Source organism: Glycine soja, chromosome 16, assembly GCF_004193775.1.
Source record: "Glycine soja cultivar W05 chromosome 16, ASM419377v2, whole genome shotgun sequence".
NCBI lineage: Eukaryota > Viridiplantae > Streptophyta > Magnoliopsida > Fabales > Fabaceae > Glycine > Glycine soja.
The window spans coordinates 4956501-4982171 of record NC_041017.1 but is presented as its reverse complement, the minus strand read 5'-3'; the positions used below and the strand labels follow the sequence as shown (position 1 = coordinate 4982171).

The following is a 25671-nucleotide window of genomic DNA, read 5'->3' as shown; positions in this document are numbered from 1 at the left end:
AAAATAATCTGTTAATAAAAAAAAATGTAACATGGGTTTTAAATCAATTATAAACTTCTTGTATAAAAAAAACAACTCGATAGTTTTGACAAATTATTAGAAAAGAAAAAAAATATTAATAACAAGAATAATTTTTTAAAAAGTTACAAATTTATTACTATCAATTAAATTAACCATTTTTTTTAAATCTTGATGAATTAATTAATTAGTTCTTATATAAAAGAAACAAAGTAAGTAACATTTAGAGATAAAATAAAAAATAAAAAGCTGAGCTAGAGTGAGGAGGTCCAATTTGGAAGACACAAATGGGATGAGTGTAGCAAGGATACAGCAAATAATAACATTAATTGCAAGCTCATAGCTAAGGTCGTGAATCTAGGCCTTGCACTTAAAATATATGGCTGCTGGTATTGCTTAATTTATAAGGGGTTTCAACAAAGCCTATCTTTAGAGATTTATTGCCTTGCATTTAAACATTCTGAAACACTAATCAGAATGCAATTTGACCACCCCCTAACATACTCAATTAAATTTTTCAATATCTTTAGTAATGAATACAGAATGGAATTGATTCAAGAACCTTGGCGTAACATTACCGAATCAATCATTTTAAGGACAACCTACCTATTTAACTATTATATACTTGTTCCATTTTTAATCGTACTGTCAATGGACTAAGGAACATGGAATCATGCGTAACAGATGAAGATTGAAGTAAATCGAAGAAACAAAGAAAACAAAAACGAGTGAGCAATGCAGTAATACAGTAAATATAACAAACCTTGTGCTAATCAACGAACAGACCCGAGTCTGAGTCAATAAATGACAAATGAAGGCAAAGAAATCTTAATTACCGGGTTGTGGAATTTGATAAGAAAATGAGGAAAAAAAGGTGAAATTACCTTTACATCTCTTTTTATCCTTAGAAAACTATTGATGACTAAAGGTTTGATTTTTTTTTACTAGGACAATGTTTGGTTTAATTACATTTGAGAGCATTTGAGATAAAAGTTTTAAAAATTAATGTGATTATTAAATTTTACATTCTATTTTAATTCAAATATTTTATTTTATTTTATTTTATCTCAATTTACTTTTACATCTCTTTCATCTAAAATAATTATATATTTATATGGTATTTGAATAGTTATTGACTTATTGTGTTGTGTCACACTAAACATTAATGACCCGTGGGACTGAGAATGAAGTTGGCATTCAGTGTATATTACAAAGTAAGAAACACAAAATAAACACATACTTACCATTTGAAACTACACATCTTTCTTTTTACAGAAAACTACACATACTTAACTATTTGGAACCTATGATAAGTATGCTTAGCAGTTAGCATTGCATTCATAATATACCGACACGTTGCTTTATGGTATGTATACCTGCCCCGATCTTAACTTGTATTGTAGAGTTCGTTCTGCAACCCAAACATTAATGAGAACAAAATCCAATAATAAAACAAAATTATAAAATAAATTTTATTTTATACTTATTTTAAAATAATTAAAAATATCTGTTGAGAAGTAGTAAATGTATCTCAACTAGAATAAAAAAAATTTGTTAAAAGAAATTTAGATAAATTGGATTCTAAGAACTCAATAAGATCAGGATAGACTTCAAGACTCAATGAATATTTATAAAAGTATTTACATATTATCGACTAACAAAGTTTTCATATTAACATTGACAATCGAACTCACATCCTTGTTTATTATCAACTAGATCAACCTTTGTTGGTTCAATTAGAGTCATTAAACACTCGTTAATGGGATGATAATATTACTTCCATTAATAATTTTACTCATTTAAATATAGCATTTTATTTATCTACGAATTGGCTAATTTTCATCCAGTTGTCAAGAAGTGGTAAGGATGAAAAAGATCACCAAAATTTTAAGTAATACCTGTTATAAATGCTCAACCCTTTGCATGTGATAAGATTGAATGAGCCATGTAACCATGTTTAAAATGCTCAAATGTCAACTGTTAAATAAATCTAAAGGTTTTGTAAAGACTACCAAACAGTTGACAGCAGTAATGTACGTGTCTGAGATGTCTGCTCTAGAATTGAACAGTAAACATGTCCAATATTCCACTAGAATCTGCAGCTTCTTGGAATTTAAACCCGAACAGATATGTAGACCTTGCTGGGGAGAAAGTACGGCTTAAATGTCTCATACATTTTAGACCGAAGAAAAATTCAGCAATTCAATCAATTTGCAATTTATTTTCTGTTAAAAAAACTGTGTTTGCTTCTAAGCTCCAGCAATATTAAGTAGTATGTTAGAACATAGAAGTACTAGTAATGTATCATATTTTTCAATGCAGAAAAGCTAGAGCAATCATAAAATCTGAAATCTCATGTCAAAGCATGTCATGTTGAGCCTCAAGTTCACAAGTGCCTAAACAGCACTTTTTAAAATTATCTGGCCAACTAATTTTATTAGCTACATGTAAATCTTGAACACATTATCTTTTGAAGTTTTTTTTTTTTTTAACTTTCCCTATACCTTTTTAGATACTAGCCACTTCTAATCTGCTTTGAAGGTTTTCTTTCTGTTTCCCCCTGCACTTGAAGTATGTTGAATCTTCTTTGGTATCATGATGCATGTAGTAAACAAGAGAACGAACAGAAAGTCAATTTCACTACCTATTTGCTTCCTTCAGGACTACTTTGCTCACTTTGTCGTCTCTGCCTCCATGTCTCCCCCCACAGCTTGGCCTCTGCAACAGCTCGCTCTCTTTCTGATTCTTGAGGCAAAATCACAGATGTTTCTTTTGGAGATTCTACACTCTCCATCCCTGCTGAGTTGACTGTGTTGGATACTTTTGGGGTATATTGCTTGGATGACAAGAATTCTAGAGCTTCCACTATATGACCTGCACTAGGCCGTTGATGTGGCTCTTCACGAAGACACATGGCTGCCAATTCAATGGTATTCGATAGATATGATCCTGGGTAGTTACCTTTAAGCCGTGGATCTACCAATCTTGGAAAACTCCTTTTGTCTCTAAACATTGGGCGTGCCTACAGACATTAGGAAACCAGAGTTAAAATTGCTGGAAAAACAACCTTGACTTGACTGTATTTGTCAAGCTGCAACAAGGTACTTATAAATATGCATAACCAACTGAAACCATTATGGATTCTCAAATTATGATTTTTTGAATAACGATAGGCTTAGATTGTCTTCTCAAAATTAAGACTGGATAACATTTAGCCCAATTGGATATTTAGTAGAAAGATCATGTAATATTCTGAAACAAGGGTTAGACAACACAAACAGAAAAAGCTATACAATAATATTCCCCGGAACCCAGATACTATGTAGCAAACTGGAATTGAAAAATTCGCTAATTAAAAGGATATTATCATTTCTTTCTTCAACATTAGCAGGCCAGCACATTCATAGATAGCAATTACTAATTGATAATCCAGCCTCTTCTTTCAAGTACATAAAACGAAAATTAGAAAAAACCAAGAAGAGTAAACATAGCATTCCACTTAGACCGGGGAGGAAATGCACAAGTTGCAGCAAATCTGATATATTTAGGATAATATGTATGTTACTCAACTGAGCGAAAAAAAGAGTAATAAGCGTATAAAAAGGAACAAAATATAATTAATAGGAATTTACCCATTCTACAAGATGCTTTACAGGGCCACTGTTATCATCATATGCTCTGCGTCCAGTAATTAGTTCCAATAACACAACCCCAAAACTGTAAATGTCAGATCTAATCGTTAATTTTCCACTAGTGGCATATTCAGGGGCACAGTAACCTTGTGTTCCCATGACCCTAGTGGCAACATATGATTGTTCTCCGGTTGGACCAAATTTTGCAAGCCCAAAATCAGAAAGTTTTGGATGGAAACCTTCATCCAATAGTATGTTGGATGATTTCAGATCCCTGTATATAACAGAAGGCTTTGCTTCATGGTGCAGATAATTTAGTCCTTTTGCTGCCCCACATGCTATCATCATTCTGGTATTCCAATCAAGTGGTTCTTCATCAGGTGAAACATCTGCAAATAATCATAAACAAATATTAACGGTACAATGAACGTAACTTCTTGAAACATATCATGCAAATGATGTATTGTGCCTAATATAATAATCTTAAACTATAAATTGACAGTCTTGACTGTAAGTTACAAAACAAAAATGTAAGCTATAACTGAGTGTGTGAAGCTTTCAGAATAATGATAGGTCAATAGCAGAGCAAAGGAACAACCAAATAGAGTGCACAGAACAGTGAAATAATCAATAGGGTGCATTCAGAAGTGCTACTCCAGTTCCTTTTATATTTAACAATTTAAGCTTTCTTTTTAGTTTGGTGAGAATAGATCAAAGAAAAGCAAAAAAATAAAATAAAAGAAATGCTAAATTCATATGATTTGTGTATCAATGATAAGGAATTGCACCAATTCATTCATGTATCACATGATTTAAAGTCATTTGTAATTCATCACATGATACAAATTTCTGGATTGAAAAATCATATTGAATCATGCATTTTGAATTTCAAAATTGTACAAAACTAACAACTAAGGTCACAGCTACTTTGGACCAAAGAGGTTGGCTTATGATAGGGATATGGTCTAAATGTACTTTTGGTGAATAAAGAGAAGCACGCCAAGCATAGAGAAGTCACAGTAGTAGTTACATTAAGTTATAAAGCATTAACATGTGATACTAAACATGGCTTTATTGAACTAATTAGTAGCACCCCTTTTCACCCCCCCCCCCCCCCCCCCCAAAAAAAAAAAAAAAACTAAATCTTAATGTAGAAGTGACATTTGGTAGTGGTAAACTTAGCCTTTTTTACAGAATTTCTTCAATTCATGGGGAGTAACTAGTAAGTAACTGATTGCAATTTAACATTGAAGAAAGTTAAGGTTACATTATAGTATTATACCATGAAGATGAGATTCTAAAGATCCCAAAGCCATGTACTCATACACAAGAAGACGTTGATCCCCTTCAGCACAGTAACCAATCATATTAACAAGGTTGGAATGGCGTAGAAGGGAAAGCATGAGAACTTCCACCAGAAATTCTTTCTCCCCTTGGACACCAGTAGTATCAAGTCTTTTAACAGCTACAACCTGATAAAGTCCCTTAAATGAATTATATTGCAAGCAATGTAGCATACTGATGGGCATTGTAAACAAGAAACAGCACACACAATAAAATCCATCCATCCAGCTATACCTGATTTATTTTCCCGATCGTGCCTTTATAAACAATGCCAAATCCACCTTGCCCAATAAAGGTTTCATCCCTAAAATTTTTTGTTGCTGTTGCAAGCTCCCGGAAGGTAAATATCTGAGGCTTATAAGAACTGCCACTCTCTGTTAGGTTTTCTTCTGGTCCAAGTCCTGTATCAAATAAATTCATGATAACTTGAGGATGTATACAAGTAAAGTTTGGAGATCTTCAATTGTGATCCCCTCCATGACACAAGCCATAATAAGACTTGGTTCTAAAAGGTTCAGCAAAAAGCAATAACAATTGAATGACATTCCACTTTTAAAATTATAACAACATTTTTTAGATAAAAGAACAATTCATAAAAAAGAAAGGGAGAACAAAAATTAGGAAAGAAATCCTTCTAAAACAAGCCAAAAATGAAAAAAAGAAAAAGATATCCAGTATTAGAGAAAACATCAGCTCAATAGAGCTTTCTATCCCTCTGCATATATGGTCTGGGAATCACGTCTATATTTATACTATATTGTGCGTTCTAAGTTGATGATATAACCTTACTGTTTACTAGTATCTAAGAATTACAGAGTTTAACCATCTTTTCTTAGTATTCAAGAGATTAACATAATAAATGGCTTTCATCAGTCCAAAGCAAAAGTTTAGCTAGAAGGGATTGGTGATTATGTGTAGCTTCACTTAAGATTAATTCTAAATTATGGTCTCCATCCCTTTGATTAAAGTCATTTATCCTGTCTAGTATTTTGTTACTGGATTAAAACTGTCAAGAGTGGACAAACTATGGGTAACATTTTTACTCATAGGAAACTCAAAGCATTTGATTTAAAGTATAAGTAGATATGACAATTTCGAAAAGACCTCTGTCTATTATGATCGTGGAAGATGAGCAGGTAATCTCAATATCAACAATAACAGCAACAAAAACCTTTTCCCACTAAATGTGGTTGGTTAAATGAACAGGTAAATTAAGCAACCAAAAGGAAAAGGTAATGTTCAAACTGATGTGAGCATAAAATAATTTTCACCACTGCTGCAACCAAAGTCCTTGGTATTACTTCGTTGCAAAGGTAACTACAGGCAAATGATGGAAGACGATTCATATTCTAAATCTATGAAAAAATGTTGACAAGCACCCAAGCGCACACTCGGGGAATCCTCCCTTGAAAGCTAGTTGTCAAGGGGGAAGAACCAAGCTACTTAACTCTTAAGTACTCCATCGAGCATCCCATACTACTTAATGTAGGACTTAGACAATCCATATACCCCAAGTCCCTTTCATTCATAGCACTGCCCTTGAGAGCAAAAGTCCTGACACTTCACCTAGTCTTTCTAGTTAGCCCCTCAGTAGGTAATAATTTCCAAGACATTGGCAACAAGTTTTTAATACCAATAGATAAGCACCCAAACACTTTGGGAACCCTCCCTTAAAATTTAGTTGTCAAGGGAGGAGAACCATGCCACTTTAAGTACTCCATCGAGCATCCTATACTACTCGATGTAATTTGGACTAGTTATATATAATTTGTCCACATATCTAGGTGACGAGTTTTGGAAGCAAATTATTAACATCTTATAAAAGTGAAAAACTCTAAAATAATTAGTACTAAAGACACATATAAAAGATGTAAAATCTTGTCTTTAAATAGGAAATTTCTTTTTAAAAAAATTTAACATCTAGAATGTAGTCTCGGGTTGAAATTATGCAAAATAGAGCTGTCCTTCAGCTTATAAGAAGTGCAACACATATGATTATCGTTGAAAAATGACCATCTCAAAGAATGCAATTAGACTATTAGAGTACAGCAATGATAAAATCAATACAGTACTTTGAGAGTTGAAACAAACCAGTGAGCTCAATGGGAAACAGGGAACCTTCAAGCAATACAGATGACAAATATTTTCCTCTAGAGTCGATAAAAGCATATTATACATACAGTCACATCTATCTTCCCTCTTGGAAAAGAAGAATGGAAATTCTGATAATGAGGAGAAACGAATATGAGCTCAGAATCACCGCGGAAACTGCATCCATAACAAGTTCCTATGACAATAGGGTCATTGAAAAGTCAATGAAATTCACAAGGAGGACCATTCCTTTGACCATGCATCGATCTTCTAAGTTGCCGTTAAAAATGAGGGAGATCCTAGCAGATTCCGTATCCTACAGGCTATTGATTTCAGGTGAGGACATGAAGCATAAGCTTTCAAAATGTGCAGGAGGTTCCAGGCAACAAAAGCCAGAGTGATATTTTTTCAACACCGGATAGTTAGCAACTTAGCATAGTCATGACTTCTTTATTGGTTTAACCACACAAGAATGGGACCACTCAGAATGAGTATTGGGTATAATTTTCCAATTAGAGTGCAGGGCAAGTTGAAAAGTCAGTAATCAGTATGTCAAGACTCATCATCTTCCCAAAGAGTGTATATCATATCATATGAAGCAGAGAGACTCACAGGCCAGTGACAATCAGTTTGGAGTGAAGATCATAAAATTTCTTTCAGAAATTTAACATGTAAGACTAGAGTGAAAAAGATCACACTAACTCAAAGGAGTCGTTTAAGTGGGGTATGAAATTTGAAGAGTCCCCTTAGTTTTTTTTTTAATTGATTTTGGGGGTAAGCTACTGAGGTAGGTGCGGTGTGTACTTTTAATCTGAATTTCAATTTTCTAACAAGAAATAATCCCAAGGTAACACCAACCAAAACCTTTTTCTTTCTCTCTAAGCTAAGCACCTTGCAAGAACTATAAACAAGAATCAATAGAAAGGCCATCTGAAAACCAAATTGTCCCATATCTTGACATAAAACCTAAATCCATTGGGAAAAAGAAAAATTGGTATGCAATTTTTAATTTTTCAGTGACTGAATTTTGAAAAACTAAAAAAAAAAAAGTGCGAGAAGGTAACCTGAAGAAGTTTCAGAGACATTATTAATATTATTATTGCTGTTGTTGTCCAGAGATTTGCGATTCTTGTTCTGTTCGTCCTGATGAGCCTTGACGCCGCTCTTCACTCTGGTCTTCCAGCTCCTCAACCCGAAACAAGGGCAGCTACCCATCACCTATCACAGTAATTCTAATTCCGAACCAAAACGCCACCGTTTCTCGCTTTCTTATAAGTGCCACCACCAGAGACGGTAGCCTCAGAGAGAGAGAGAATAGAAAGAAACAAAAAAAAAATGCAAATGAAGGGTTTTTCTTTTTCTTTCCTTCTTTGAAATTGAATTCCCAGAACAGAAGAGAAGAATATGGTCGTTTGAAAAGAATAACGGTGAATAATGCGTGCGTATACGGATCTCAATTCTCAACAGAATCTGGCTCACTCTCACATTACACACACGTTGGTTCAATTCAATGGCAGCTTGCGAAAATTAAAGCATGTATGTATGCTATGCTGTGTTGCTGCTGTGGTTTCTTGGCGAAAAAGGAAAAGAATTTGCAGGCATGTGAGTCTTGTATGGTAATGTATAAATGGGAATTTCTCTCGGACCCTGATTTTTTGATTCCAATGATGTTACGTTTCATTTTCTTTCCTTGGAAGGGAAAAATGTGTTTGTTTGTTTGTTTCTTTCTCTGGGAAAAAGAGAAGAGTTTTCTTTCTTTCGACGATGACGTGCATGCCCTTTTGCTTGCTTTCTTTCTTTCTCGGGTCGTGTACTTTTTCCTCTCCCAATCTGTCTTGTTATGTGCCACAGTTGTCTCTCAAGCTGAATTTCAGATTGCTGACGCCTAATTTCTCTTCTTTTATTACATCTCATAGAAATAATTAAATTTCTTAACTTTAACGAATAATATTATTAATTTATATTTTATTTCAAAATATTCATTGAATTAAATGATTTAAGTGATGGTTGTATTTAATGACCCTATTTATTTTTTCACACATACCAAAAAAGTAAAAGAGAATTAACATTTATAAGTAAATACTTTTACTAATGTTCTCTCTTAATTTTAACAAATGTATTATTAAGTTAAGATAATATTAGCCATGATTAATATTCACATGATTTTAACAAATGTATTATTAAGTTAAGATAATATTAGCCATGATTAATATTCACATGATGTAATTGAATGTGATTAAATAATTTTTTTAATTAATGTGAGTTAGTCTTTTTCTTCTTATATTTAGTTAATAATATTATAAATTTATTCACTCTCATCTTATAGATTGGTTAGTTTCAACCGAATTATCAAAATCAATAAAAAAAAATAAATCATTAAATATGTCTGGAAATAAAATAAGTTTCCAATTATATACTAACATGATTATACATCCAATTAATTTCACTAATAACTAGTTAAATATTTAACCTAAATTATCATCTCACATTCTCTCTCTTCCACGTTATTATTAATATTCACCTCATACTTTACTATCTTCATCAATAGATATGGACTAATAGGCTTTATTAATTGCACATTGAGTAAGAAGAGTGGATTTACATGAAAAATAAACTTTCCTAATGATAATGAAATGTTGAGAATAATACAAAGGATAAAATTTAAAAATCATTATTAATAAGTCAGTGACTTGTAAATGGGGTCGGAGGAAGTAAATTTTATTTCAAAATATTCATTGAATTAAATTATTTAAGTGATTGTCGTATTTAATGACCCTATTTATTTTTTCACACATACCAAAAAAGTAAAAGAGAATTAACATTTATAAATAAATAATTTTACTAATATTCTTTCTTAATTTTAACAAATGTATTATTAAGTTTTTTAAGATAATATTATTTATTACTTAACAAAATTAGAATAAATGTTTTAATATCTCATTGAAAAGTGAGAACATCATTCCATTTAAAAACTTTGAAAGAAATTTTTAATTGAGACTAATGTAATTGAATGTGATTAAATAATTTTTTTAATTAATGTGAGTTAGTCTTTTTCTTCTTATATTTAAGATCAAAGGAAATAAAGCTACACTTATTCGTAGTGGTATCTCATTAAATATAATTGCTACTTAAACCAATTAACTTAAGGGGTATATTTGAAATAAAAATAAAATTTATTACATTATTAATTAAAACTAATTAACTTAATTATTTTTATTGATTTTGATAAATTAATTATTTGCTTCTCGTATAAAAAACAAGTGGGAGTAATATATACTAATATTCATGATCTCTATATATAATTTATAATTTTTAATATATATATATATATATATATATATATATATAAATTAGAGTTTATTTCTAACTCATATATGATTTTTATATTTTTAAATAAAAGCAAGTAAAAATACTTTAAATAAAGAAGTGTATAATTAAAATTTCTCTAAAAAGATAACAATTAAATTAATTATCAATTCAATAATATATATATATAATTAAGGCAATTACCTATCATTATTACCTATAATTTTTTATGAAAGAAATTTTAGATGAGTTGGGTTTTGAGAATTCACCCGATACCAAAGTTGATTTCAAGGCTCAAATAACATTTATAAAGACACTTACACATTGCTTACTAACAAAGTTTTCACATTGTCAACTAGAATCAAACCCACGTATATTTAATTATTATATATAACTTTTAAAATTCATTTCTCAATGTAATTATTAATTTTTGTTTAATTTTATTGATGCAACTAAAATAATTAATGTGATTGTTGTATGTGTGTGTAATTAAGGTAATTATATGTAATTATTATTTATATGATTTATCTTTTAGATGTAATTATTAAATATTGTTAGAAGTTTTTATTTTTTCATTGATAAAAATACATAATTTTTTTATTGCGGTAATTACAATTGATACACATTTTGGTTTGGTCATAATCCAATTTTGTGAATGACTTATTAAGTTTGATTTTGTTAATTATATGATTGTGTTTGACAAAATATTTAGATTAGTTTTTAATTTTTTTATTAGCCGAAAGATTTATTTGACTTTTTCATAAACGAGGTTTTTTAGTAATTTGAAATGTTTTTTGATTTTTTTTTAAATTTTAACTTATAGTTTTTAGTTTTTTTTTGTATGTATTCTTTTTTTGTCCTTGAACATTTATTACACTTTCTTTTTAATATTTTTAATTTAAAGTTAATTTTTATTATTTTTATTCTTTTTTTAGATATGATAGGTTTTCTCATATTTACCTTTTTATCTTATGATACTGATATATAATAAGTTTATCTATTTTTTTTAATGAAAAGTTACAAGTGTTTAAAATAAATTTAATACAAAAATTATAAATACTACACAATTTATTTTTATCAAGAAAATTAAATTAAAATTTGTATAAAACATTGCATAATATGTCTATTTATGTAATTTTGAATTTTCAAGTATTTCAATAAATAATTTTATCAAACATTTATGATTCAATTAGATAGTTTCTCAACTAGCTATTTTAATAAATATATAACTTTTAAAATAAAATACAATTCTACTTATTACACATTTTACTTGCTAATCGCATAGATTCTTCAACTAGTATATATTTCCTCTAGTCTCAAATATAACGGAAAAAAATATGACACACTAACTAAAAACAAAGAGTTAACCACAACTTATTACATCAATCTTAATTACAAATATATTGTTTCCTAACTCGTCCTTCATATGAACTTATATCAATGATAAGAAAGAGTCATTGATCTAGCACCTCAATTAAATAATTAATATTTTAAAGATAGTAACATTAAATAAGATAAAATTAGTTTATATTTTCTAATATTTAAGATTAAAAAAATATGTTTTTTTCTTATATTTGAGAGCAAAAGAAAAAACATATAAAATATATGATGTATATTTTTTTAGTGATTCTCTTTCATACTTTAATTTCTTAAATTCTCATTAAATGTCTGTCATTAATTATCATTAAAGTCTCATTATATATATATATAGGATTCACATATTTAAGTATATTGAATATACGTAAAGCCAAAACTACATTTTTAATGAGTCTCTTTCTTACTTTAATGAGTTTTCTTAAAAACAAATAACTATCATTAATACATATTTATTAAATGAATTGATTGGTCAAACTATTAATTTTGACATTTTTAATGTAATATTTTTCTAAATAAAGTATAAACACAACATTTCATAAAATATAAACTATTTTTACAAAATTATTATACTAAATTTGGTACAAACCACAATTATCTTTTAAAGAAGAGGTACTGTTCAAGTCTTATAGGATTATTATGAGTGATAAATTCTTCTTTTGAGTATTTTAGTGCAAATGCATATTTAAACTCAAATTTGATATTATCGGTTTTCCATTAGTTAAATAACTATCATTAATATTCATTAACATGAATGCATTGACTAGACAAAAATAGTCTTGCCCGTTATTTTGACCATTTTTTTAATATAATATGTTTCCAATGATGTAAAAACGCATCATTTTATAATATAATAATCCTATACAAACAGTTTTCGTAATACGTACATAATGATTCACAATAGTCTATAAATATAACAAGTAGGATATACAAATTCGTCTCACGAGAAACAAAGACCAAAATTAGAAAATAAAATCCTTCTTACATGGCTTCTCGTTTCGATCAAGCTCTTCTTTTGGGAATTATATTTGTTGCATTTGTTCTCACTTCAGGTAATTGCTAGAAATATTTCATTTATAATATAATCAATTCTCATGAGAAAACAAATTGTTGTGTTATTTTTTGGTCTATACATTAAAAATAGAAGGCAAAAGCAATAGTGTATAGTTTCATATCAATTTTATGTTGAAATTTCAAATAACAGACGCAAGGAAACTTTTTTCACATTGCAGGACCCGCAACAGTTGCACAAGACTGTGGTCCACTGAAATGCATAATAGGCCATAATGATTTTTGTATGCAATGTTGTAGGAGAGAAGGGTTTGGGTCTGGCATCTGTAAGAATGATGGGAAATATACTCGCTGTTCTTGTACGTAGTGTAAATTTATAAAATTATAATAAAATGGGTGTTTGATCTAAATATTTATTATGATTGGAGATTGTAGGAGTTTGTGCTATAAACCATCACATGATCATTAACAAAGTAATTGCTTTTGAATTAAAAAGAGAATTTTTTATCAATAAAAATTCTAATTTTCTTTTCTTTTTTTAATTTTTAATTCAAATTTTAATTTTTTTACTTCCATGATTTTGTTTTGTATCTATCTAACAAAGGTTCCACAATCAAAATGACATTTGTTTGAATGAAATTAACTCAAATCTATTAAGTAAAAGCTTAGTTCGAGTTTTATGATTAGAAAAAATGTGATTTAGAAGTCCAAGATATATAATTAATCAATTCTTCCAAAAAGATTAGTCATTAATTAAATTAATGAATATTTCATACTAATAAGATAAAAAAAAAAGAAAACAAAAGGTTCAGTGATTTAATAATCGACCATCGAGGTTTTTGGCCATTGTGCAATAAAAAGCTTGACTAAAGGGACAATTACATCAAAGAATTGATCAACTTGTATTAGAAATGATCAACAGATAAATCATACCTAAAGTAAAATTTGATAGAAACTTTTTTACTTTAAATGAAAAAGTTATGTTTAGTATTGTTGTTAATATATTTATATATATTTTATTCATCATATTTTTTTATTCACATGTATAATCTTTTTGCTTCAAAAAATTAATACTAAATATTTTTTTAATGATAAACCTAAAGCTTGAATTTAGTAGTCTTCTTATTGAGTCAACCTTAACTTATAAAATAATGTAATATCACTGAACTAAGTATTCCAAGGAGAGCACTCAAACTCTATTGTACCCAATTATCAATGGTATATTTCATACAAAGTAAATTGTCCCACATTAGGTGTTATATATTTCGTTTATAAGATGTAATTGACTAAATTACGTTTTTTAAGAATAAAGTTACTTTTTTTAGTTAAAAAAATATATTAACATTGAACTTGTCTGTAATAATTTTATTGAATTTTCCTTAAACATTAATGAGAACTTATTCATCTTTTCTAATCTTTATAGGAGAGAGAAACTAACAATTCAAAGTAACATTTAGTTATTGATTAACATAAATAAGAGTATTTTAATAAAAAAAAACAATTAATGCATAAGAAAAATGAAATAAAATATTATAATAAGGGAAAAAATTATTGACTATTTCTTATAAATAAAAATAAAGGGACTACTTAGGTTATTGTTGGAACACGTGGTCATTTGGTGTCTTCCAAATCAACCAGAAAGCAATAGGAAGTAGAGTTCTCATTCTCAAATGTAAAAGGTGTTTGATGTGAGCACAATTGAGGAAGCCCAAAAGGATTGCTAAACAGAAATTGAGCTAAGGATAAAATAGCTTCAAGAACTTAATGTGAGATTCTGAGTTGGCATATTGTTAGAAAGGATAGAATCAACACATGGCCTAGGCTTCGTTATATAACATTGTAATTTTCCTTTTAAGAGGGATGTTTGATGAAGTCTAATATCTCTCTTCTCTGATTTTTTTTTTTTTTTATGTGGGAGCTTCCCTTGCTCGAAAAGGGTTCATAACAATGGTGTTACCCTCCTCACAAGCTTCTTCGTTTGCCACAACCCTCCTTCTAAGACCCGCTTCATCAAGCACATCTCAGATGCTAAAATTGTTGATTTATTCGAGAAGATTATTTGCTTTTCTTGCGACCAAAAGTTCTCCAAGATCCTTGTTTGCTGTGTCCTTTAATTTTCTTTCTATAAGTTGAAAAAGACCCTTCATGATCACCATCCCTTGCATTTCGGCCTAACTAATGTCTAACACTCCAACAGGCATACTCCACTTTGAACACTCTTTATGGTTACTGATACAACCTTGAGGACAAGGTTGTTTTCATGTGAGCACAATTAAGGAAGCCCAAAAGGATTGTTAAACAGAAATGTGCCTCAAGATAACATAGGAATAATAGCTTTTAGAACTTACAGTGAGATTCTGAGTTGTCATATTGTTAGAAAGGATATGATCAATTCTGTCAGAGTGAACACATGGCTTGGGCTTGGCTATATAACATGAGAAATGCTATTTGTTCTGAAATTTTAAGTCCAAATATCCTCCTAACCTTTTAAAAGTTGTCATTTGTCAACTCATTTAAATGTAAAATATTTATTCACTTTTTAAGAAAAAAATCTTTCAAAAATTAACCCTTGTTTCACACGGAGTCAGAGAGATTCTACCAAAAAGACAACTATACCATGATCATCTCTGTCTTTCTTTATTTTTTTGGGTTAAACTATGCTTTTAGTCTTCAAATTTTTTAACATTTATGATTTTTATCCTTAAATTTTATAAAAATTTGTCTTTGTTTCTAAACTTTTGTTTCATCTAATGCTTTTGTCATTTTTGTCTATGTTTATATTTAAGTGATGATGCAATATTGTTTTATTATTATTTTATTATGATTTATTTTCTAGCGACTAAAAATGATAAAAAAAATGCTTGGACAAAATGTTTAGTAGGTATTAAATAATTTATGACTGTTTTTAGTCACCAGAAATTGCTTCCGCAGGAAAAAAAAAACTCTTAATAATCTTCCAATATCAAAATCCATAAATAATAAATAAAACACCCAGATTAAAATCATGCGTAGATCTAAAATTAAAATTAGATTGGAAGGATCAAAACTTTGGACAAAAAACAAGTATAGGAACAAAGAAGATCGGTCTTCACAGAATTTAAGAACTACGTCATCACTTAATTTATTCTCATGTATGTTTAAAAATGCATTAACAAAATAATTTCCCAAGATAGGACATTTTGAATTCAAAGCTAGTTCCTTGACAGAATGGACTTTAATTCTGTTAGAATAATATGATGTTGACGCTTGGATGACTTTAGTTTTATCTTATTTTCCTTAGTCTATTTATAGCTTTGGTAGTAGTCTTATAGCTTTTTATCATTCCTGCTCCATGTGTAGTTGACCATTATAGTGAGTGTGCATCTCACTTAAAATGACAACAACAAACATGCAGTGTTAGATAGCTGTAGCAAGTGCTCATTATGCTCTACGATAGAAGTGATTTGATCTCCTAATCATCTCATATTTTCAAGGACCTGTGAGAGATTAAATTTTCCATATATAATAGTCATAACTCTTATCTAAATGGATATGTTCAGTATTTAGTGTAATGGGTATGCTTTAAGCAAAGCCATTACTGTAGGAATGTAGGTGTACCTATGTTCTTCATTTTCCATATAGGTTGGTGTGATGAACTTAGTAATTGTAGTTTCCTAAGAGTACTCCCCATTGACTTCAGTAGGTTATACTCTAAAATTAAGTACAAATTTCTTGTCGCTTGCTTTTTGTTTTCTTTGCTCTAGTATTTGTGAAGTGGTTTAGAATGATCCTTCATGCATTTTTTTGGTTTGGGAAACTATCCAATATTTCACTTTGATATGGCTTGACAGATTCAATTGAATTCATGTGTTGTACTGATCCTAGCTAGATACACGTTGAGGGAACGGATGATTCTGAGAAAGTTGTAGCTCTTTGTTTTCCTTTATGACGACAAAGTGAAACTTGTTCTAAATAATTTTATTCATGTCAAACCACATATTATAACTAATATATGAAATGGCAAGACAAATATCTTGATTTCAAAAACATAAAATGAAAATGAAATGGGAACATTTTAGTAGTTGTTTAAAAATAGGTAATTGTATTGATATGGTATAATTGACATGGTATAGTGGATAAATAATATTAAATATGTGATGTAATGTGATTAGAGGTTTAATCTTTAAATACATGTTGGGAAGAGGTGGTCTCTTAAATGAATTTTGTTACTTTTTTTTTACTGTTAAATTTTAATATCTTAAGATATTAGTTTTTTCTGTAAAAAAAAACTGTTTTTTTTATTATTTTCGATTAGAGATATCTTGAATACTACAAGGAAGTGAAAAAAAAAGGTAATTGGTGTATAGTGAATTATCGGGTTAAAATTAATGTGAACGAAAGAAGAAGATTGCATTCGAAAGAGATAATGCACTTGAGAAAATGGAATTCAGGGATATATGTAAATTTGAAGAGAAAATTATTAGTGACGAAAATATTCCTAATTCTTTGTTCTCGACAATTTTTATTTTATCTAGCTTGTCATCCTGTTGCAACAAAAAAAGGAGATCGATTTCAGTTTTGATGTTCCACCTCAAAGGCCTTGCTTGCAAAGAGCTTTTTTCTTTTCAGAATTTTTTTAGAAAATAGTTTCTTTTTATATCATTATGCAAGTTTTGGAACTTTCTAAAGCTAATAACCTTTTATCACCATTTTTAAACAGAAGCTACAATCATACGTTAAAATTTATTACCTAATTATATTTTAATTTGAGCATAGGAGGCCTAATTAGCCGGGTGAAGAACAATTGAGCAAATTAACTTTTCTAGCCGTTAGAATAACTGTCATATACCTAATTAATATCTGTGTAAGCGGATAATTAATTAAAATTAGAGAGTGAACAAAACGAAAAATAATGTGTTCAGTTGATTGAGTACAGAATGATTTGGGCTAGGTGTGGTCTCTGAGCCAAGTGGGGCTTTGTTCATCATTCGTTTGGGCTTTCTATCAGTGTAGTTCAAATGAGGCAAATACTATATCCACAACCCTTTTTTTTAAGTGCACTCTCATTCACTATTTTAATTTAGTTAAAACTTAAATGATCTTCTTTTTTCAAATATTGTTTTTTCTCTCACACTGTCTCACAATCTCTTCCCCTGGGACAATAAACTTCTTCCGAGGCAACAAACACTCTCCCTCTCTTTAATTAGAATCACTCCTCTCTGCCCCTCTCTTTTCGTAAATGACAGAAACGTCCTTGTGAGATTAAATTTCGATGACTGACATTGCTTTACTTGTAAGGGTGCAAAACTAATTTTCAAATGTTTGTTAAATTCTATTATCTCATTTCTATGAAACCAAATAATTTCACTATATTTTTTTACCTATATTTCTTGAATTAAACAACTCAACATCCAACTTTATTATTGCTTTATTTTTATTTCTTCAAGTTATCTCTCTTTAATTTTCATTCACTATATTTTTCTTCTCACAATCAAACATAACATTATATATATATATATATATATATATATATATATATATATATGTATATGTATATATATGCATGTGTGTAATGAGCATTGTAAAGTAGAAGAACAAATGACACAATTATATCTTTAGGTGTCAAATTGATTAACAGTGAAATCGCATGAAATTTCAATACATTGACTGTGAATTGTGATTTTGTAATTAATTCCAATAATTATTAAAAGAAAAAAAGAGAGTTTAAAATAAGGATATGACGAGAACGATTCATGATGCTCAAAGTATCAAACTTCATATTTCATTTTAGTTAACACTTGATCTGACCTAAAAGTTCTAGAAAGGTATGAATAGATAAAAATATTGTCACGACATTTATTTATTTTTGCGTAAACTATTAGGTCACATCAAGAAGAAGAAAACTATTTTCATAGGTAGCAATTTGCTTTCTCACACTTCAAAAAAAAAAAAAAAAATCCTTCCTCAAATATTTTCAGTCATTAGATGCATTTTATAGTCTACAATTTTATCATAGATCTTCCGCACCAAATTCCTGTACTCTCACCGGACTGTTCATCAGCTGCCACGAGAAACAATTACAATCAAACACACTCTTAATTCATATATTTTTTTACTGTTTGAATAACCCATACATATTTGTTATATTTCTTTGTTTTTGTTAATCTTAAACATTTTTTCAGCTTATACCTTCTTAATAGTTCTTCAAGTTTTTCAATCATTTTTTTCGTACATGTTTAAATTATGTGTTTTCTATATGTAACAAACTTTATCGGTATGTAATTGGACTAATTGGATTCACAATCAACTAAACTAATTTAAATATAGTTTAAGACTCGATTCAACAACTAATTTGTCGAACTTAGTTGATGATTTAAATAAATTGAATTTGAATTAAAAGTTAAACTTGTTAAATAAATAATTTAAACTTAAATTATATATAATTTGACTAGATTGATTTATAAACCAAATTGATCTATGTCTATCTTCTATTTATATCTATGTTTATCTATCTATAAATATTTATATGATTAAATACATATAATTATTTTTAATTAATTTAATATTATTTTTTGTTTGAAATGAATATTAAATAAAAGCTTATACAATAATTATAAATTTAACACAGACGTACACGCATATATAAACATAAATACATATATAATAAGTAATATATTTTATATTATTAAATTGATATAATTAATTTTTAAATAATTTCATATTAATTTTATTTTTGCATAATTATAATTTTAAATCAATCAAGCTAGTAAGCTGAATAAGTTATTCACGAAATTTAATAAAATTGAATTAAAATTAAAAAACAAAGATACACATCAAATTCAAATCGAATTACAAGCAAAACTAATATTTATTGAGTTAAGCTGAAATAAATTGAATTTAATTTAACTCGACTTATTTCCGATTTTTTTTTCAGTAAGTATGAAGTGTAATGTCATGTTCATTATACAAATATAGATAGAGAATAATGACTCACAAACCACTTATTATTAATTATTGAATTATTATACGTGGATGTGGGTTTTGTTTTGGCATCCACCACACTAAAATTTAAACAATTACGAATTCGATCAAATACTAAAGTCGAAATTTGTGACAAAATAAAGAGTTGCTGTCAAAGTACCCACTTTGATTGCAACACTATGGAAAAGTCATTTTTCTGTCATGATACACGAAACGACTACGCATAACCTAAAACAAAAGAAAAGAAAAATCCAGTAAAAGAAACTAAAACAAAAATTAGCAGGAGAGAAGGAGAACAAAGTTTCTTGGCTCTCAACAACTACCAATTTAAAGTTCAATTGGCTGAGTCCAATGAATTATGAACTTTATACTTGCAGATTTTTTGTATTACCCTACTTGAGCTTCAGTGATTGTGTATCCTTTCATCTTCATTCAGCTGAGTCCAATGGATCGATCTGACTATTTCTTAAAAATTTACTCATGAATGATACTGCTTCCTTTCCCACGAGGAAAGAAGCACTTAATCTAGAAAAATCCGTTTTAGAGACAGCTATTCTTCTGTTAGAACAATTCTTTGTTTTGTGTAACTAAAATTCTGAAATCGTGTATTTTGCCTTATCCAATTAGTGCCACTCCCAGCCACCGCTCTGGATGATGCTGTTGTGTCACCACGTCATTTGGAATCAATTATGTTTCTGCATACACGTCGCTGAGTCATGAGATGCATCATCTATTTTAAAATATTCAATTTTCAAATCATATCATAAAAAAAATATGTTTTTGTCCTGGTAACTTCTAATTAGTTTATATCTTTAAAGAAAAATAATCATTACATTAAATTTAATAATTATTTATATTATAATCTCAAAATTATCATTTTTTATCTACTTATATTTGAAGATAGATAGAATAATTAAATAAAAATATATAAAGAAAAAATGATTGATACATTTAAAAATTAAAAAAAATAATCTTATATAAAAAACAAATAGATTTTTTTTAAAATCTTATAATTAAAAACAAAGATATGATGCAAGAAAAGGATCCGTCTCCGGGAGGCTCGGAAAATCCCACGATAGATTTCGTGGATAAAGACGTTGTCCAAAACGAAAAACTTATGAATACCCGCTGTCACGAAGCGAGTTCTCACCCGCCCTGTCACGTGCCCCCCTACACTGTCACGTATGACACAGCATCTATCTATTATTACGCGTTACGCGCGCTTTGCCAATTCATGTATTCAACCACTACCACTTACCACGAATACGCAACAACCAACGTGGCCTAAATTAAATATTCCTTTTTCTTTTCTAAAAAAAGACTAAATTTTCCTCTTTTCAACTGCCAAAGAAAAATTAAACAGCTGTTATTTTTTTACTTTATTTATGTATTTTTATACCATATAGATTTGTAATATTTACGCATTAGTTGCACTTCTTAATTTATTTGTGTATGTGGATGTGATTGCAACCTTGTTGTATTACAAGAATTGTTCACTTTAAGAATAAATGCAAATTACAAAAAAATAAATAAAATAGAGGATATATATGTAGTAAAGGGATACGATTAGGTAAAACCTCAACCACTTAAAAAAATGTTGACCAATCCGATAATAACAATTGAAAGTTTTCAAAAAGTACAGGTTTTCAGAGTAATTTATTTTAAAAAATAATTACTTTATATAATATTTTCATATTTTTAAAATAATATTTTTCCTGATTAAGCTTGTATTGAACACTACTTATATATATATATATATATATATATATATATATATATATATATATATATATATATTAAAGTAACTAATTTTTGTACCCAAAAATATGACTATACCAAAAAAGTAACTAATTCAAAAATAAATAAGTCTCATTAGGTAAATATAATAAATTTAATTCATTAAAAACTTCTTTAGGTATGATTTACATTCATTCACTAAATATATATATTTTTTTTTCAAAAATGATAACATATATTTCAAAGTGCTTAGGATTCTTCCTAGTGCATCAGTGAATGCTTCTTGGCAATTATGTTTCCTCTTCATAATATGTTATTTATGTTTTTATTACACTAATAAAAACAATTATTAAAAAAATTATTTTTCAATATTAATGATTACAAATGAATTATGATGTAAAAAATAAATATATTTTTTAAAAATAAATTACTTTAATTTGTAATCATTAATAAACTTGGAAAAAAAAATAAAATAACCTATATAGCCAAAATGTATAAATATACGAAGACAGTTGAGTAGAAAAATAAATTGTGTTAAAAGAATTATATAAAATATTTTAATAAATAAGAATGTTTTAGATTATTTTTTCATAAAAATATTAAAAAATAATTTAAATGCATTTAAGCATAGAACCTTTATCAATAAAGTCATTTGGTCAGGTTAGAGTGGTGTTAGAATGTTTTTTTTAAAGTAAAATCTCGAGTTTTAGTTATAGAAAAACGTGAATATAAGAAGAAGAAAAACCTTATTAACAGTGATTCAGGCCAAATTTTGGATTGAGATTAATCATCAATCAAATTTCTGAATAATAAATACCAACAATTTAATTAAAAAAAATCTAAAATATTGAATAAAAAAAGTCATCTTTAAGAAAGAAGAAAAAAAGGGTGCGAGGAGGGAGACAGATGAATAGAAATGCTAGGAAGGAGAAAAGGAAATGGAATATCCAACACGGGCGAGAATATTCGTGCGAAGATCCTTTGTGTGATTTGTTTCGTGTGCAAGCAATAAATAGCGTAACCCCCCTTAAATCTCACCACCATCTCTCTCTCTTTTTCTCTCTATCTCTCAATCTCTCACAGAAATGGCTCTCAAGGCCGTCCATGTCACCGACGTCCCTTCCCTGGACCTGGTGACCGAGAATGCCTCTCTGTCCCTCTGCTCCTCCCGCTTCCCCAACGGTATGTTTTCTTTTTCATTCATCTTAGTCCTTAGTTTCTTTGTTTTTTTGTTGATTGTTGTTGTAACATTTTTGCAGGGGTGGAAATGAGTCGGAGTGACTTCAAGATGCCAAAGTTCGTCGTGATCGGACACAGAGGTAATGGCATGAACGTTCTGCAGTCTTCCGATCGAAGAATGAGAGCCATCAAGGAAAATACCATCTTGTCCTTCAACAAAGCCGCCACTTTCCCGCTCGATTTCATCGAATTCGACGTTCAGGTAACCACCCAACCATAAACCATTCTTTTTTCTTCGTTAAACATTGCATCGTCGGAAAGAAAAGAAAAGAAAAGATAAATTTGAATAATCTGCCGACGCTTGTTCTTGTTCTTGTTCTGTGTCGCCGCGTTCGTACGCACGCCTTATTTTGTCGTTTCCGTTTTTGACCCTGTGGCGTTTCTGTAAATAAGTTACATTTCTTGGGGGTGTGCTTTCTTCTGTTGGAATCGGTACTGATTGTCTACTTGCTTCGTTTTTTTTTTTTTTGGGTGCGTGGCTTTTTTCTTTCTCTGTGCAAAAAATTGAAGAAAAAAGAGACCGAAAAAAAAAAGTTAAAGCAAAAATGCACGTGTGGTTTTTTGTAGGTGACGAGAGATGACTGCCCAGTCATTTTCCACGACGATTTCATCTTCACAGAGGAGAATGTGAGTTCTTTTTGTTATTGTTTTTTCTTATTTTTATTTTTTACCATTGGTAAGTTTCGAGTGTTTTTTTTTTAAATTTAATTTGTATTGGTGTGTGATATAGGGTTCTGTGTTTGGGAAGAGATTAACGGAGCTGAATCTGTCTGAGTTTCTTTCCTATGGGCCTCAAAGAGAGGCTGAAAAGGAGGGAAAGGTTTTGCTTAGAAAAAAAGAAGGGAAGATAATGCAATGGGACGTTGAACAAGATGACCCTCTATGCACTCTTCAAGAGGCTTTTGTCAAGGTGGAACCCACTTTGGGTTTTAACATTGAGTTGAAATTCGATGACCACTTTGTCTATGAGCAAGATTATCTCGTCCATGTCCTTCAGACCATCTTAAAGGTACACAAAGAGATTTATTTAATTTTAATGCTAAATGTAGTTTTGGTCACTAAAGGGTCTAAATTGATATTAATTCTTCTTTTTTAAGGGAAATTGATATTAATTATTGTATCTTTAAAAAAGTGATTTTGATCTTGTATTTTGTACTTGGTCAACTCGAAATAAAGTATATAGGCCAGGGTCTAAATTGATTTTAATTCTTGTATCTTAAAAATCATTATTTTGATAATCTATATAAACTAAAATTCATTTTAGCTTAATTTGAATTATAATGTTAATTTTGATTTCAAGGTTAAAATTTGTTTTCTTTTTTCACTTGTTGCTTTTGATATATAGCATATTAGGGATTGTGATGCTTAGTGTTTGTCTTAACTTGATGAACTTTGATTGCGGAACAGGTTGTGTTTGATTATGCCAAGGACAGACCTATTATCTTCTCAACATTCCAGCCAGAAGCAGCAATGCTCATTCGGAAATTGCAAACCAACTACCCTGTTAGTTCTCTGAACCTTTTTTTAGTTGTGAGAAATTTGGAAGGGGTGAAGTTGCTCCTTAGTTTATTATTCTATTTCTTTAAATTGAAAATCTAATGTGGTGTTTTGTTTGGAACCAGGTGTTCTTTTTGACAAATGGTGGATGTGAAATCTATGAAGATGTGAGGAGGAACTCATTGGAGGAGGCCATGAAGCTCTGTTTGGAGAATGGATTGGAAGGAATTGTCTCAGAGATCAAGGGAATATTCAGAAATCCTGGTGCAGTAACCAAGATCAAAGAGTCCAAGCTTTCTCTACTTTCTTATGGAAAATTAAAGTATGTGTGTGTACCTTTTGTTATTAGTCCATTGAAAAATTGTGTAGTGTAATATCATGCTAATGATTATTTTTGGCACTATTACAGCAATGTTCCAGAGGCAGTTTACATGCAACATCTAATGGGAATCGATGGGGTAATTGTGGATTTGGTTCAAGAAATAACTGAGGCAGTTGCGGATATGATAAAGCCAACAAAGGGTGGTGAAGGAGAGGGTTTGGTTGAGGGTTGTGGGAAGGTGCAGGGAAACTCAAAGCCTCAATTTTCACAGCAGGAGTTGTCTTTCCTTTTGAAGCTCATTCCACAGTTGATACAAATTTGAATAGCAGAAGAGAAGACATTTCTTGAGGCTTTTTAATTAATTTCACAATATGTACTGTGTGGCCCTTCACAAAATCAGTGGACCCCCTTGGAGGGGGTCCATAAAAAGCTTAACCTTTGTACATATATTTCTTCTTTTCACTTTGTAGATATAAAGGAAAGAATGATTCATGTGTCAACTTACTGGTTTGGTGGTCGCCATCCAAATATACTTGTCAGATAATGCTTTTCATTGTTTCAAAATTGTTACACTGGCATTTGTCTACCACTGCAATGAGAAAATACGGAAACTTGGCCTCTTCCTGTTTGTGTTCTTGCCGTTAGCTTCTAGCTTGGAACAAGGAATTTTGCTATGATTTATTTTATACTCTTATGTTGAATTCTCTTTTTCCAGTATATATATATATATATATATATATATATATATATATATATATATATATATATATATATGGAAAAAGAAAGTTTGATATTGTTAGTGTAAATTTATACTGTTTAGTTAATTCATTAAAAATCATTTTAGTTATAACTTTTTGATTTTTTTTAGTAAATACATATTCTCTTACTTTTTTTTTTCAAAATTCATTAAAAATCATTTTAGTTATAACTTTTTGATTTTTTCCAGTAAATACATATTCTCTTTTTTACTTTTTTCAATTTACATTATTTTATAATTTAATTTCTGATATTATATAAATATTATATTATATAATTTTTTTATTAATTTTAAAATTACTTATTTATTAAATTAAAATTTATAATTTTATTTTTTATTTTTTTAAAGAAAAAATATACAGATAAAGAAATTATTATTACAAA

General features: G+C 29.3%; 2 protein-coding genes and 1 long non-coding RNA gene across 4 annotated transcripts; 2 read left to right on the top strand and 1 right to left on the bottom strand.

The window, feature by feature from the left end:
- Window positions 1-2310: 2310 nt before the first annotated feature.
- On the bottom strand, window positions 2311-8896 carry LOC114389653 (probable serine/threonine-protein kinase PBL7). Of its 2 annotated transcripts, XM_028350378.1 has the most exons (6): window positions 8150-8896; window positions 5229-5395; window positions 4933-5122; window positions 3651-4039; window positions 2663-3040; window positions 2311-2578 (listed from the first exon to the last, which is right to left on the bottom strand). In XM_028350378.1, exons 1-5 carry the CDS (start codon window positions 8298-8300, stop codon window positions 2663-2665), a joined length of 1275 nt encoding a protein of 424 aa, XP_028206179.1. In that variant the 5' UTR covers window positions 8301-8896; the 3' UTR covers window positions 2311-2578. The 2 variants fall into 2 exon arrangements, with proteins under 2 accessions (XP_028206179.1, XP_028206178.1); XM_028350377.1 differs by having other exon boundaries at window positions 2311-3040; window positions 8150-8895.
- A 3774-nt stretch (window positions 8897-12670) lies between these two features.
- LOC114389243 lies at window positions 12671-13186 on the top strand. The gene is made up of 2 exons (XR_003661729.1): window positions 12671-12817; window positions 12998-13186. It is a non-coding gene; the product is annotated as an uncharacterized LOC114389243 (long non-coding RNA).
- Window positions 13187-22497: 9311 nt separating this feature from the next.
- On the top strand, window positions 22498-25153 carry LOC114391245 (glycerophosphodiester phosphodiesterase GDPD1, chloroplastic-like). The gene is made up of 7 exons (XM_028352299.1): window positions 22498-22655; window positions 22733-22914; window positions 23280-23339; window positions 23443-23721; window positions 24120-24215; window positions 24335-24531; window positions 24619-25153. Exons 1-7 carry the CDS (start codon window positions 22559-22561, stop codon window positions 24851-24853), a joined length of 1146 nt encoding a protein of 381 aa, XP_028208100.1. The 5' UTR covers window positions 22498-22558; the 3' UTR covers window positions 24854-25153.
- Window positions 25154-25671: the final 518 nt, after the last annotated feature.